Source organism: Triticum aestivum, chromosome 5B (assembly GCF_018294505.1).
Source record: "Triticum aestivum cultivar Chinese Spring chromosome 5B, IWGSC CS RefSeq v2.1, whole genome shotgun sequence".
Taxonomy (NCBI): domain Eukaryota; kingdom Viridiplantae; phylum Streptophyta; class Magnoliopsida; order Poales; family Poaceae; genus Triticum; species Triticum aestivum.
Window position 1 is genome coordinate 549,925,755 of NC_057807.1, and position 16,535 is coordinate 549,942,289.

General features: G+C 44.7%; 1 protein-coding gene across 1 annotated transcript; it reads left to right on the plus strand.

Annotated features, from left to right (window-relative positions):
- Positions 1-9,918: 9,918 nt before the first annotated feature.
- On the plus strand, positions 9,919-15,637 carry LOC123113123 (probable protein S-acyltransferase 19). The gene is made up of 9 exons (XM_044534265.1): positions 9,919-10,099; positions 11,632-11,745; positions 11,852-12,253; positions 12,876-12,944; positions 13,022-13,093; positions 13,230-13,355; positions 13,777-13,857; positions 13,949-14,137; positions 14,268-15,637. The coding sequence occupies exons 1-9, from the start codon at positions 10,055-10,057 to the stop codon at positions 15,237-15,239; spliced, it is 2,070 nt and encodes a 689-aa protein (XP_044390200.1). The 5' UTR covers positions 9,919-10,054; the 3' UTR covers positions 15,240-15,637.
- The last annotated feature ends 898 nt before the right edge of the window (positions 15,638-16,535 follow it).

Sequence of the window (16,535 nt, forward strand, 5' to 3'; positions counted from 1 at the left end):
CCAATGGACCGCCACGAGAAACCAAGGAAGGCACTGAAGGAAATATGCCCTAGAGGCAATAATAAAGTTATTATTTATTTCCTCATATCATGATAAATGTTTATTATTCATGCTAGAATTGTATTAACCGGAAACATGATACATGTGTGAATACATAGACAAACATATAGTCACTAGTATGCCTCTACTTGACTAGCTCATTAATCAAAGATGGTTATGTTTCCTAACCATTGACATGGGTTGTCATTTGATTAATGGGATCACATCATTAGGAGAATGAGGTGATTGACATGACCCATCCCGTTAGCTTAGCACTTGATCGTTTAGTATTCTGCTATTGCTTCCTTCATGACTTATACATGTTCCTGTAACTATGAGAATTGTGTAACTCCCGTTTACCGGAGGAACACTTTGGGTACTACCAAACGTCACAACGTAACTGGGTGATTATAAAGGAGTACTACAGGTGTCTCCGAAGGTACATGTTGAGTTAGCATAATTCGAGATTAGGTTTTGTCACTCCGATTGTCGGAGAGGTATCTCTGGGCCCTCTCGGCAATACTCATCACCTAAGCCTTGCAAGCATGTAACTAATGAGTTAGTTATAAGATGAAGTATTACAGAACGAGTAAAGAGACTTATCGATAACGAGATTGAACTAGGTATTGGATACCGACGATCGAATCTCGGACAAGTAACATACCGATGACAAAGGGAACAACGTATGTTGTTATGCGGTTTGACCGATAAAGATCTTCGTAGAATATGTGGGAACCAATATGGGCATCCAGGTCCCGCTATTGGTTATTGACCAGAGATGTGTCTCAGTCATGTCTACATCGTTCTCGAACCGTAGGGTCCGCACGCTTAAGGTTTCGATGACAGTTATATTATGAGTTTATGTATTTTGATATACCGAAGGTTGTTCGGAGTCCCGGATATGATTACGGACATGACGAGGAGTCTCGAAATGGTCGAGACATAAATATTGATATATTGGACGGATATATTTGGACACCGGAAAGGTTCCGGAGAAGTTTGGAGCCCCGGGAGGTTACCGGAACCCCCCGGGAGGTATATGGGCCTTATTGGGCCCATGTAGGAGGAAGAGAGAAGGAGCAAGGGAGGGGGGCGCGCCCCCCAAGCCCAATCCGAATTGGGGAGGGGGGCCGGCCCCCCCTTTCCTTTCTCCTTCCCCCTCTTCCTATTACTACTACTAGTACTACTTCCTAATACTAGTACTCTTTCCTTCCCCCTCCAAATAAGATAAGGAAAAGAGAGGGAAACCTACTTGGAGTAGGTTTCCCCTCCTCATGGCGCGCCCCCCTAGGGCCGGCCACCTCCTCCCTCCCTCCTTTATATACGGGGGTAGGGGGGCACCCTAGGACACACAAGTTGATCATTGATCGTTCCTTAGCCGTGTGCGGTGCCCCCCTCCACGATATTACACCTCGGTCATATTGTAGCGGTGCTTAGGCGAAGCCCTGCAACAGGAGAACATCAAGATCGTCACCACGCCGTCGTGCTGACAGGACTCCCCCTCGGCGCCTCTGCTGGATTGGAGATCGAGGGTGCGTCATCGAGCTGTACGCGTGTCAAGAACTCGGAGGTGCCGGAGTAACGGTACTTGGATCGGTTGAACCGGAGGACGTACGACTACTTCCTCTATGTTGCGTCAATGCTTCCGCTTCGGTCTACGAGGGTACGTAGACAACACTCTCCCCTCGTTGCTATATCATCACCATGATCTTGCGTGTGCGTAGGAATTTTTTTTTTGAAATTACTACGTTCCCCAACAGTGGCATCCGAGCCTAGGTTTTATGCGTTGATGTTATTTTCACGAGTAGAACACAAGTGAGTTGTGGACGATATAAGTCATACTGCCTACCAGCATGTCATACTTTGGTTCAGCGGTATTGTGAGATGAAGCGGCCCGGACCGACATTACGCGTACGCTTACGCGAGACTGGTTTCACCGTTACGAGCACTCGTGCTTAAAGGTGGCTGGCGGGTGTCTGTCTCTCTCACTTTAGTTGAACCGAGTGTGGCTACGCCCGGTCCTTGTGAAGGTTAAAACGGAGTCTATTTGACAAACTATCGTTGTGGTTTTGATGCGTAGGTGAGATTGGTTCTTGCTTAAGCCCGTAGCAGCCACGTAAAATTTGCAACAACAAAGTAGAGGACGTCTAACTTGTTTTTGCAGGGCATGTTGTGATGTGATATGGCCAAGACATGATGCTATATTTTATTGTATGAGATGATCATATTTTGTAACCGAAGTTATCGGCAACTGGCAGGAGCCATATGGTTGTCGCTTTATTGTATGAAATGCAAACGCCCTGTAATTGCTTTACTTTATCACTAAGCGGTAGCGATAGTCGTAGAAGCAATAGATGGCGTAACGACAACGATGCTACGATGGAGATCAAGGTGTCGCGCCGGTGACGATGGTGATCACGACGGTGCTTCGAAGATGGAGATCACAAGCACAAGATGATGATGGCCATATCATATCACTTATATTGATTGCATGTGACGTTTATCCTTTATGCATCTTATCTTGCTTTGATTGACGGTAGCATTTTAAGATGATCTCTCACTAATTATCAAGAAGTGTTCTCCCTGAGTATGCACCGTTGCGAAAGTTCTTCGTGCTGAGACACCACGTGATGATCGGGTGTGATAGGCTCTACGTTCAAATACAACGGGTGCAAAACAGTTGCACACGCGGAATACTCAGGTTATACTTGACGAGCCTAGCATATACAGATATGGCCTCGGAACACGGGGACCGAAAGGTCGAGCGTGAATCATATAGTAGATATGATCAACATAGAGATGTTCACCATTGAAACTACTCCATCTCACGTGATGATCGGACATGGTTTAGTTGATTTGGATCACGTAATCACTTAGATGACTAGAGAGATGTCTGTCTAAGTGGGAGTTCTATATTAATATGATTAATTGAACTTAAATTTATCATGAACTTAGTACCTGATAGTATTTTGCTTGTCTATGTTTGTTTGTAGATAGATGGCTCGTGCTGTTGTTCCGTTGAATTTTAATGCGTTCCTTGAGAAAACAAAATTGAAAGATGATGGTAGCAATTACACGGACTGGGTCCGTAACCTGAGGATTATCCTCATTGCTGCACAGAAGAGTTACGTCCTGGAAGCACCGCTGGGTGCCAGGCCTGCTGCTGATGCAACTGACGACGTTAAGAACGTCTGGCAGAGCAAAGCTAATGACTACTCTATAGTTCAGTGTGCCATGCTTTACGGCTTAGAACCGGGTCTACAACGACGTTTTGAACGTCATGGGGCATATGAGATGTTCCAGGAGTTGAAGTTAATATTTCAAGCAAATGCCCGGATTGAGAGATATGAAGTCTCCAATAAGTTCTACAGCTGCAAGATGGAGGAGAACAGTTCTGTCAGTGAGCATATACTCAAAATGTCTGGGTATAATAATCACTTGATTCAACTGGGAGTTAATCTTCCGGATGATAGCGTCATTGACAGAATTCTCCAATCACTGCCACCAAGCTACAAGAGCTTTGTGATGAACTATAATATGCAAGGGATGAACAAGACTATTCCCGAGCTCTTCGCGATGCTGAAAGCCGCGGAGGTAGAAATCAAAAAGGAGCATCAAGTGTTGATGGTCAACAAGACCACTGGTTTCAAGAAAAGGGGCAAAGGGAAGAAGAAGGGGAACTTCAAAAAGAACGGCAAACAAGTTGCTGCTCAAGTGAAGAAACCCAAGTCTGGACCTAAGCCTGAAACTGAGTGCTTCTACTGCAAGCAGACTGGACACTGGAAGCGGAATTGCCCCAAGTATTTGGCGGATAAGAAGGATGGCAAAGTGAACAAAGGTATATGTGATATACATGTTATTGATGTGTACCTTACTAATGCTCGCAGTAGCACCTGGGTATTTGATACTGGTTCTGTTGCTAACATTTGCAACTCGAAACAGGGAATACGGATTAAGCGAAGATTAGCTAAGGACGAGGTGACGATGCGCGTGGGAAATGGTTCCAAAGTCGATGTGATCGCGGTCGGCACGCTACCTCTACATCTACCATCGGGATTAGTTTTAGACCTGAATAATTGTTATTTGGTGCCTACGTTGAGCATGAACATTATATCTGGATCTTGTTTGATGCGAGACGGCTATTCATTTAAATCAGAGAATAATGGTTGTTCTATTTATATGAGTAATATCTTTTATGGTCATGCACCCTTGAAGAGTGGTCTATTTTTATTAAATCTCGATAGTAGTGATACACATATTCATAATGTTGAAGCCAAAAGATGCAGAGTTGATAATGATAGTGCAACATATTTGTGGCACTGCCGTTTAGGTCATATCGGTGTAAAACGCATGAAGAAACTCCATACTGATGGACTTCTGGAATCACTTGATTATGAATCACTTGGTACTTGCGAACCGTGCCTCATGGGCAAGATGACCAAAACACCATTCTCCGGATCTATGGAGAGAGCAACAGATTTGTTGGAAATCATACATACAGATGTATGTGGTCCGATGAATGTTGAGGCTCGTGGCGGATATCGTTATTTCCTCACCTTCACAGATGATTTGAGCAGATATGGGTATATCTACTTGATGAAGCACAAGTCTGAAACATTTGAAAAGTTCAAAGAATTTCAGAGTGAAGTAGAAAATCATCGTAACAAGAAAATAAAGTTTCTACGATCTGATCGTGGAGGAGAATATTTGAGTTACGAGTTTGGTTTACATTTGAAACAATGTGGAATAGTTTCGCAACTCACGCCACCTGGAACACCACAGCGAAATGGTGTGTCCGAACGTCGTAATCGTACTTTACTTGATATGGTGCGATCTATGATGTCTCTTACCGATTTACCGCTATCGTTTTGGGGTTATGCTTTAGAGACGGCCGCATTCACGTTAAATAGGGCACCATCAAAATCCGTTGAGACGACGCCTTATGAACTGTGGTTTGGCAAGAAACCAAAGTTGTCGTTTCTCAAAGTTTGGGGCTGCGATGCTTATGTGAAGAAACTTCAACCAGATAAGCTCGAACCCAAATCGGAGAAATATATCTTCATAGGATACCCAAAGGAGACAATTGGGTACACCTTCTATCACAGATCTGAAGGCAAGATTTTCGTTGCTAAAATCGGATCCTTTCTAGAGAAGGAGTTTCTCTCGAAAGAAGTGAGTGGGAGGAAAGTAGAACTTGATGAGATAACTGTATCTACTCCCTTATTGGAAAGTAGTTCATCACAAGAACTGGTTCCTGTGACAACTACACCAATTAGTGAGGAAGCTAATGATATTGATCATGAAACTTCAGATCAAGTTTCTACTGAACCTCGTAGGTCTACCAGAGTAAGATCCGCACCAAAGTGGTACGGAAATCCTATTATGGAAGTCATGTTACTAGACCATGATGAACCTATGAACTATGAGGAAGCGATGATGAGCCCAGATTCCGCAAAATGGCTAGAGGCCATGAAATCTGAGATAGGATCCATGTATGAAAACAAAGTATGGACTTTGGTTGACTTGCCCGATGATCGGCAAGCCATTGAGAATAAATGGATCTTTAAGAAGAAGACTGACGCTGATGGTAATGTTACTGTCTACAAAGCTCGACTTGTTGCAAAAGGTTTTCGACAAGTTCAAGGGGTTGACTACGATGAGACTTTCTCACCCGTAGCGATGCTTAAGTCTGTCCGAATCATGTTGGCTATTGCTGCATTTCATGATTATGAAATTTGGCAAATGGATGTCAAGACTGCATTCTTGAATGGATTTCTAGAAGAAGAGTTGTATATGATGCAACCTGAAGGTTTTGTTGATCCAAAAAGTGCTGACAAAGTGTGCAAGCTCCAACGTTCCATTTATGGACTGGTGCAAGCATCTCGGAGTTGGAATGAACGTTTTGATAGTGTGATCAAAGCATATGGTTTTATACAGACTTTTGGAGAAGCCTGTATTTACAAGAAAGTGAGTGGGAGCTCTATAGCATTTCTAGTTTTATATGTTGATGGCATATTATTAATTGGAAATGATATAGAATTTCTGGATAGCATAAAGGGATACTTGAATAAAAGTTTTTCTATGAAAGACCTCGGTGAAGCTGCTTACATATTGGGCATCAAGATCTATAGAGATAGATCAAGACGCTTAATAGGACTTTCACAAAGTACATACCTTGACAAAATTTTGAAAAAGTTCAAAATGGATCAGGCAAAGAAAGGATTCTTGCCTGTGCTACAAGGTGTAAAGTTGAGTCAAACTCAATGCCCGACCACAGCAGAAGATAAAGAGAAAATGAAAGATGTTCCCTATGCTTCAGCCATAGGCTCTATCATGTATGCAATGCTGTGTACCAGACCTGACGTATGCTTAGCAATAAGCTTGGCAGGTAGGTACCAAAGTAATCCAGGAGTGGATCACTGGACAGCGGTCAAGAACATCCTGAAATACCTGAAAAGGACTAAGGATATGTTTCTCGTATATGGAGGTGACAAAGAGCTAGTCGTAAATGGTTACGTCGATGCAAGCTTTGACACTGATCCGGACGATTCTAAATCGCAGACCGGATACGTGTTTTTATTAAACGGTGGAGCTGTAAGTTGGTGCAGTTCTAAACAAAGCATCGTGGCAGGATCTACATGTGAAGCGGAGTACATAGCTGCTTCTGAAGCAGCAAATGAAGGAGTCTGGATGAAGGAGTTCATTTCCGATCTAGGTGTCATACCTAGTGCATCGGGACCAATGAAGATCTTCTGTGACAATACTGGTGCAATTGCCTTGGCAAAGGAATCCAGATTTCACAAGAGGACCAAGCACATCAAGAGACGCTTCAATTCCATTCGGGACCAAGTCCAAGTGGGAGACATAGAGATTTGCAAGATACATACGGATCTGAATGTTGCAGACCCGTTGACTAACCCTCTCTCACGAGCAAAACATGATCAGCACCAAGACTCCATGGGTGTTAGAATCATTACTATGTAATCTAGATTATTGACTCTAGTGCAAGTGGGAGACTGAAGGAAATATGCCCTAGAGGCAATAATAAAGTCATTATTTATTTCCTCATATCATGATAAATGTTTATTATTCATGCTAGAATTGTATTAACCGGAAACATGATACATGTGTGAATACATAGACAAACATATAGTCACTAGTATGCCTCTACTTGACTAGCTCATTAATCAAAGATGGTTATGTTTCCTAACCATTGACATGGGTTGTCATTTGATTAATGGGATCACATCATTAGGAGAATGAGGTGATTGACATGACCCATCCCGTTAGCTTAGCACTTGATCGTTTAGTATTCTGCTATTGCTTCCTTCATGACTTATACATGTTCCTGTAACTATGAGAATTGTGTAACTCCCGTTTACCGGAGGAACACTTTGGGTACTACCAAACGTCACAACGTAACTGGGTGATTATAAAGGAGTACTACAGGTGTCTCCGAAGGTACATGTTGAGTTAGCATAATTCGAGATTAGGTTTTGTCACTCCGATTGTCGGAGAGGTATCTCTGGGCCCTCTCGGCAATACTCATCACCTAAGCCTTGCAAGCATGTAACTAATGAGTTAGTTATAAGATGAAGTATTACAGAACGAGTAAAGAGACTTGTCGATAACGAGATTGAACTAGGTATTGGATACCGACGATCGAATCTCGGACAAGTAACATACCGATGACAAAGGGAACAACGTATGTTGTTATGCGGTTTGACCGATAAAGATCTTCGTAGAATATGTGGGAACCAATATGGGCATCCAGGTCCCGCTATTGGTTATTGACCAGAGATGTGTCTTAGTCATGTCTACATCGTTCTCGAACCGTAGGGTCCGCACGCTTAAGGTTTCGATGACAGTTATATTATGAGTTTATGTATTTTGATGTACCAAAGGTTGTTCGGAGTCCCGGATATGATTACGGACATGACGAGGAGTCTCGAAATGGTCGAGACATAAAGATTGATATATTGGACGGATATATTTGGGCACCGAAAAGGTTCCGGAGAAGTTTGGAGCCCCGGGAGGTTACCGGAACCCCCTGGGAGGTATATGGGCCTTATTGGGCCCATGTAGGAGGAAGAGAGAAGGAGCAAGGGAGGGGGGCGCGCCCCCCCAAGCCCAATCCGAATTGGGGAGGGGGGCCGGCCCCCCCTTTCCTTTCTCCTTCCCCCTCTTCCTATTACTACTACTAGTACTACTTCCTAATACTAGTACTCTTTCCTTCCCCCTCCAAATAAGATAAGGAAAAGAGAGGGAAACCTACTTGGAGTAGGTTTCCCCCTCCTCATGGCGCGCCCCCCCTAGGGCCGGCCACCTCCTCCCTCCCTCCTTTATATACGGGGGTAGGGGGGCACCCTAGGACACACAAGTTGATCATTGATCGTTCCTTAGCCGTGTGCGGTGCCCCCCTCCACGATATTACACCTTGGTCATATTGTAGCGGTGCTTAGGCGAAGCCCTGCAACAGGAGAACATCAAGATCGTCACCACGCCGTCGTGCTGACGGGACTCCCCCTCGGCGCCTCTGCTGGATCGGAGATCGAGGGTGCGTCATCGAGCTGTACGCGTGTCAAGAACTCGGAGGTGCCGGAGTAACGGTACTTGGATCGGTTGAACCGGAGGACGTATGACTACTTCCTCTACGTTGCGTCAACGCTTCCGCTTCGGTCTACGAGGGTACGTAGACAACACTCTCCCCTCGTTGCTATATCATCACCATGATCTTGCGTGTGGGTATGATTTTTTTTTTTGAAATTACTACGTTCCCCAACAGGCACAGTGCCAATAATGGGTGTGTGGTACCGGTAACGCCCCCCCACCGCCGGTGATTATCTATGTGTGGTGGTGTGTGTACGAGCCGCAATGAGCTTCAAAATCCGATTGTGTCGTATGAGGAGGGAGAAGATAAAACTTCCCTCCCGCGCTGGTGGTTGGAGTCGAGCCCCCCACAACTTCCATATTTGGCGGCTATGCGGGTGTTTTTTGAGCGAGATGTGTAAATCTTGACGATTGCAATGCATACGATCACATTGTTACAGTTTTAGTTTTGTTCGCCGATTGCCATACTAACTGTTGTTATGGCAATCAATCACAGCCGGCGCATCTGCTAGAGTTGCCCCAAAAGGTCGAGACTATTGGTTGTTAAGTCAGACGAGAACATTAATCATTTAGATTATTTAGAGCATCTAAAGCCGGACCCCTCGAACCATCTCTCATACACCCGCAGACGCACCCGGTCAGTGACCGGACAGGAGAGAGGGAAAAAAGTGACGCAACCAGACCCCTCATATCATCCATATACGTTTGGGCAGTCTGCGAACCCTCATATCCATTTCAAATGTAGGGAGGATATGAGGGCTCGCGGACGCGCCCGATCAGTCTGCCAAGTAGGATGCGGTCCCGCCTCAGATCATCTTTTCTCTTTCTTTATTCATTTTTCTCTTTTCTCTATCTCCACCAATCACGTGCAAGTGATACCGGACACATGAGGAAGAAAATGAGGACTGTGACTGCGCGGACGGACGAGTAGGAGCTCAAAACGAGCACGCCCGGTCACTGACCGGGCCCGCCTGAGGGGTCGAATTAGATGTACGTGGCTCTGGATGCTCTTAGACTACACTTTTGTTTTCTTGTTTACTTGCCATGCCATGCCGTCTTACCTAAACTCACCAAATGGCAACCCAAGCCATACCATACAACAGCCCTCAACAGTCCGGCATTGGTTGACCTAATCATCATTCCCCCAACAAACAATTCCCCAAAAAAGGGAATCACAGATCACACCACCGGGCTAGAGAGAGAAACCCATGGAAAGAGCCATGAATGAGAGAGAGGGATGGCCCACCCACCAGACAGGGAGGGGTTTTAATAAAAATCTTGCCTCGCCATTATTCCTGCACTGGAAAAACCACCAACCCCTCCGCCCCCAACAGCAGCGGGGAGCTGGCCTGCCGCCGCCGCGCGCCGCCGGGGAGGCGATCCGGCGACCGGAGGAGAGCCCGCCATGGCGCGGAAGCACGGCTGGCAGCTCCCGGCCCACACCCTGCAGGTCCGTCCTTCCTCCAGCTCCTCTCCCCCCTTTCCTTCCCCGCCTTTCCCTTTCCTCCCACGCTAGCTCCCGGCCCTCGGATCGGCGCGGCCGGGATGGAAGTACGCACTCCCCGCTCGGCTCGCGTCTCCGGTAGCAGCCGCAGCAGGAGCTCGCCGCGTGCTCGCGCCGCCCCGTGAGCTCGCGCCGGAGGGAATTTCCCGATTCCGAAGATCTGCCGAGGAGGGGGCCAGCTCGGCGGCGGTTGGTTGGCTCTCCCTTTCCTCTCCTGCTTTTCCGCGTGTCTGCGTGGGTGAGGCAGGTGGATAATGTGAGCTGGGCCACGGAATGGCTTGGGAATTTTGTGAATTCTGCCGGCCCGTGCTCGATTTGGTGGGGTGGTTCCTCCTCCTCCTGCTGCTGCTGCTGCTGCCTAGGGTTGCTCGTCCGCCTGGCCAGAGCGGGCTGGATGCGTCTCCTGTCTGAGTGTGAGATGGCTCTAGAGCACTGCCTGGAATGGTTGCTTGTTACTCGTGATTAAACCGGGAGTAGCAGTAGTACTGTCTGAATAGGTTGTATATTTAGTACTGTCTGGAATTGGTAAAACCCTTTATGCGAAATTATCCACTTATGCTCTGGAGTGAGGTCTGGGGCCTGTTTGTTTGGTCTATTTCTGGCTGCGTCTAGGCAGGTTTCCAAGGGAACGGTTTGGCCATGCAAATGCAGGTGATTTAGAGGAGCTGCGATTTTTTTGTTTTTGGTTTGTCAGTGAATGGTGGTGCAGTATCGCGATGTTTCCGTCTGTTTTCTAGATTCTGTTGGCTTATGTTGCGAGAGTTGGCTCAGTAGCTTGTAAGCTTGTTCTTGAGTCCACCAAGTTAGCCCTTGTCTGTTTTCTGGATTCTGTTGGCTTGTGGGAGAGTTGGCTCAGTAGCTTGGTTTCTGTCCTAAGCTTGTTCTTGAGGCCACAAAGCTGGCTCTTGTCTGAATTTCGCATCGAGCTTGGTGGTAGAAAACTCTTACTGGTCAAGTGGTGGCAAGAACTTTCATGGTACCATATTCTAGTTTCTTTTGTGGGGAAGGGCCACTTGTCAGATATCTTTGTGTATGGTGGTCTTCTGCAACATGGATTTTCTCCATCTAATGTGGTCAATTGATGTTGTTAAGTGACTGTGTCATGGTTTTGGTTCTGTTTTTAAAAAGGAAAGCCAGTTTTTCAGGCTTCAAGAAAAATAATTTCGCAGAATATTACTGCTAAGCCCAAGCTTGTTAATCGGCATGTACATTTCTGTGATATATTGCTAGTGTCTGCTCAGATGTGTGCTTGCTATTGTCACCCGTCTTTTTTTTTCTACATGATATGAAACCTTATGATACTGCACCAATAGCCTTTGTGCATCTAAGTTATCAAACTGTGTGAACTAGAAATGGAAATTGAGAGAATTGATCATTACTTTTCTGAACTGTTGCAGAAGCCTCAATAGTTCTTTCAAGTTCGTACATTGAAACACTTGTTTCACAATTTTTACTGATTCCTAATATTGTTTTGACAGATCGTTGCAATTACTGTATTCTTCCTTCTGGTGGTTGCATTTTATGCCTTCTTTGCACCATTTCTGGGAACGCAAGTCCTTGAGTATGTTGCGATAGGCATTTATACTCCCATGGTAAGTCTTAAAAAGTCTCATTGTCTTTTATGTCTTCCTGTTCATCTGAAGAGAGCTATCTTGTGGTATCATGAAACATCATTTCCACTCTTCACATCACTTCCAGGCATTGGCTGTCTTCATCCTTTACATCCGGTGCACAAGTATTAATCCTGCTGATCCTGGTATCATGGCAAGGTTTGAGGATGGTTTTGTCGATGTACCTGTCAACAGCGATGGATTGGAAGGCATAAACTTGCCCCAGAAAGCAAACAGCGCTATTGGAACACACTCCCCAACATCTACTTGCAGAAGCTCTCTAGATGGCCATTCTAATCAGAGAGGTACATCTGTAGGGGAGGCAAACATACATGTGAGCTCACAACTGCCGAAGAAAAGATCAAGCTGTTTCCTCTTTGGTGGGCTCGTGTGTGCTTTATTTGTTAAGGAGGACTGCCGGAAGCCTGATGATTCAGAGCAACAAGCTAATGGCGAAGAGGCTCTGTTTTGCACATTATGCAATGCTGAGGTATGCTTCTCTAGCTTTTGGTTATGCAGCATGCAGCCGAACAGTCAGTTTGGAGCATGGGCACATTGCGCCCGTTTTTTTTTTTGAAGTTTAAATTTTCTGATTTTTCCGGCTTAAAAAAATCCGGAATTTTGTGTACATGCACATATAGAAGTGTAGTATAACTGTGCAAAATTTCATCAATATACGTGTTTGTATGTGACATACAAAAAAGGCAAATACATGCAAAAAGTTGGCTTGTTTTTTTTGTTGATTTTGGGCTGGAGTTTTGTCTTTTTTGTGTAGCGTATAATATAATGTACTTCCTCCGTTTCTAAATATAAGTCTTCCTAGAGATTTCAATATAGACTACATACGGATGTATATAGACATAGCAGAGTCTAGATTCACTCATTTTGCTTTGTATGTAGTCCCTTATTTGAATCTCTAGAAAGACTTATATTTAGATCACATGCATACGTATTCATGTAAAAAAACTCCAATTTTGTTGAAACTTTTAAGCACCATTTTTGAGGTGTTTAAAAAAACGTGCTCCAATACCCCCATGCTCCATAAGTGCGCTTTAGCATGCAGCTGGCTTATTTGAAGCTTATGTTTATTTTTATATAAATTAATTTTACAGGTTCGCAAATTCAGTAAACACTGCAGAAGCTGTGACAAGTGTGTGGATGGATTTGATCATCATTGTCGGGTAACTTTCTTGAACTGTATTAGCATGCGACCTTCTGACATCTGATTCTGCATAGCTGATATGAGCATCTTCCTCAGTGGCTGAATAATTGTGTTGGGCGGAAGAACTACTTCACGTTTATTGCTCTGATGGCAATCAGTCTCCTATGGGTATGCAATGTTCACCTGTTATAGATTTTTTTTATTGCATGCAGTAGCATATCGTTTTTAAACCCACTTGGTTGTAGAGGTTTGTGGTTATACCCTTCCCTTTATGGTACTAAATATTTACAGTTTCCTGTAACAGCTTGCAATTGAATTTGGAGTGGGCATTGCTGTTCTTGTTCTCTGCTTTGTCGATAAGAATTCACCAAGGATCCTTCAAGAAAAGCTTGGGAATGGCTTGACTCGTGCTCCATTTGCTGTGATTGTAGTAAGTACCGTAATGAATTATAGTACCTTTTACTATATAGGAATCTTCTCTTTGCTATAATATCTGAAGCAGCACCTTTCCACCATTAGCTGTTGAGGAATCAAAGACTGTTTGCCTTCTATTTGTTGCACTACATGCTATGTTGGCAAAGTTCTGACGCTGTTACCTATGTTATTGTTTCATTTATACCATATAGAGTATTATGGTTGCACATTATTTTTACCTTCTGGAAGTGCAACTATTACTGTTTAGGATCCATGAATTAACTTCTTAGCTGTTGTGCCTGTCATTGGTTTACCACTTACCTATAGTGCTTGCATATTGGATCTAATGTATACTAAGCATTACTCACTGGTTCTTACTTTTTAGAACAAGTCTTGTTAGCCGATAATTAACTGAATTGTGATATTATTATGTCCAGGGTGTATTCACACTTCTGTCATTAGTGGCCTGCGTACCTTTAGGAGAACTTTTCTTCTTCCACATGATATTGATCAGAAAGGTTTGCCTCACACCTCATACTTGAAATGTAATACATAATGGGAAGTTTATCTTGCTTTCTCAGCTGGGTTCCTTCTTTATTTCCCTATCAGGGGATCTCAACCTATGATTATGTGGTTGCAATGAGAGCTATGAGTGAGGGGATTCCAGAGGACGAGGAAGGAGCAAATATCATCTATTCCCCCTCAAATTCAGCAACAACCGGATTCAGTGTTGGAAGTTCTCTTGGCCTTCACCACAAGGGTGCTTGGTGTACACCTCCAAGAATATTTATTGATCAGGTAAGCTGCCTGTGTAAATTGCAAGACTTTTGAAAGTTTAATCATGACTCTCAGCTGGAAAAATTATATTTATATTGTTAGAGACAATTGTAAGACTACTGAATTTAGTTGTGCTGAAACTTTCAACCAGGATGAAGTGATTCCACATTTGGACCCTGGGATGGTTCCTTCAACCGTTGATCCTGATGCTGCTGGATACGCTGAAAGAGCAAACAAAGCCAAGAAGCCAGTCAAGATTAGTGCCCGGAGCCTTGCAAAGCTGGACAGAAACGAGGTGATGAAAGCTGCAGCAAAAGCTCGGGCATCATCCTCTGTTCTCCGACCAATAGATGCCCGCCATGGCCATGAAGCTGATATTAGCTCCAGTGGCAATGCCAGCGTCAGGAGTAGCATGAGCGTTGACTACAGTGCTACAAAGGAATCAAGGAGTGAGATGAGGCTGTCTCCTCTACAGAACTCATATCCACAGAGTCTTGCAAGCCAGGATGACTATGAGACTGGCACACAGACTGCAAGCAGTTTAAGCAGCCCGGTCCACATCCACAAGCTTGCCCCTCATGCTCAATTTCGTGCAGCACCTCATCCAGCTCCACCTCCTGAAAGGCCTGCGCTAGGGATTACAAGGCCACCTGTTCCTGCCACACATATAAGTAACAACCCAATGTTCCAGTCAGCCACATCATATGTCAGGGAGAACCGAAGAGCCTCTGTTGTCTGGGATCAAGAGGCTGGTCGGTACGTGTCAGTGCCCATGCAAACAACAAGAACAGGACCCGGTGTTGAGCTGCCTGCAAGAAACCCAAGTTTCTTGGCGAATCCAAGTGGTGAACCAGGCAACCATGGGAGAAATCTTGCACCTGCCAACACAACTTCATCAGCGATTCCTCCGGGGCAGCCGTCCGAGAGGTTGACGTACACAGGCCAATCAATATTCTTTGGCGGGCCAATCCTGAGCACCACTGGCGTAAATGCAGAAAGGAATGAGGCGGGCACAAGAGTGCGTCCTGAGACAAGCAGAGATCCCAACTCCCACCAGCGTGACATCCGTGGTGAGAAGGCTCGGACAGGCTCCTTCCCATTGTTTGAGCCTAGGAATTTCTAGAAGAACCTGCTTTGTTGGCAAGTGACCTTGACCGGCTGTTTTACTCCTCTCTACTATGTCGTCTGCTCAAGTGCCACCACCATGACAGTGGGGGTGATGTTGATGCACTGCACCCCTTGCAGAGTCAGGGAACTGCTGAAATAGTTGACCTGGGGTTTCAGCGATACATAGATAACGATGCTTCTTAGAGCTTTATTATAGCGAGTGAGGATGGCGCTAACTTTGTTTGATGTTTTACAAACTGACTGATAGTCGCAGTTTTATTTTGCGTGCATTAGGAGTTGTGATGTTTGATGCGCTTGGCATGTAGTAGAAGAGCTGATTAAACTTGTCCTTGATGTGTACAACCTTGTGATTTGCCGCTGACTTTGTTCACATTACGGACTTCGGAGTGTTCATTGCAAGTCTCTGTTCTGTTACTGCTGTAATAGTAGCCCACCTGTGAAGGCATTGTCTCCAACTGTCTTAGCGTTCGACTGCTTTATTTTCATGTTGAGAGAATGGAGTTTAACTCGGATGATACTGCTTGCTGCATAATTGATGTTCATTTTCCAAACTGAATTAGTGAGATGGGTATGATTGCAATTGAATAATTCTTGTTCTGTATCATGAGTTCATATCTAAATAAACTGCGGCTTATTAGTGCCACCGCATTGCTGTCAACGTGCCAAGGATGTTGCAAAATTCCCCGCATTTTTGTAAACTACTCCCTCTGTCCAATAATATTATCAGACGGAGGGAGTACCTATTTGAACATGGCAAGAATAATGATAGTATCGGAAGTTAAACTTAGTTTCATTGCATCCATAGGCTGTGGATGCTCTAAGGAGGCATCATCTTCTGTGCCATCAGGCTGGTTGCAACCGCCTTTAACCAGGAAGCCTGTGTTTAATTCTCTTTTCTTTACGGGCTGACTTCCTGATCGAAGCAACATCTTTCACCTCGCGGGGGAAAAGATCTTGAATCCATATGCCATTCATGGGAGAAGAACAAAGGAGGATGTAGATCATACAGTGGCGGCCAAAGCGTTTCCTTTGGATGAAGTGGTGTTCTCGGTGTTTGCTGTATGCATTGTAACATATGATGTATCCTGGGGATATATATATATAGAGAGAGATCTAGAGATGTAATGGCCATGTGTAGACCTAGCTGTAAATTATGCAGCCCTTAGGTACAAACCTGAGTGTCCTGGCTTGTTGTGCTCTCAACCACATGTAGCCATGATACAACTGATTTGTTTACGAGCATTGGGATGCCCTCGCAGAAGGAAAAAGTAAAACCCAAGAGTCAAGAAAA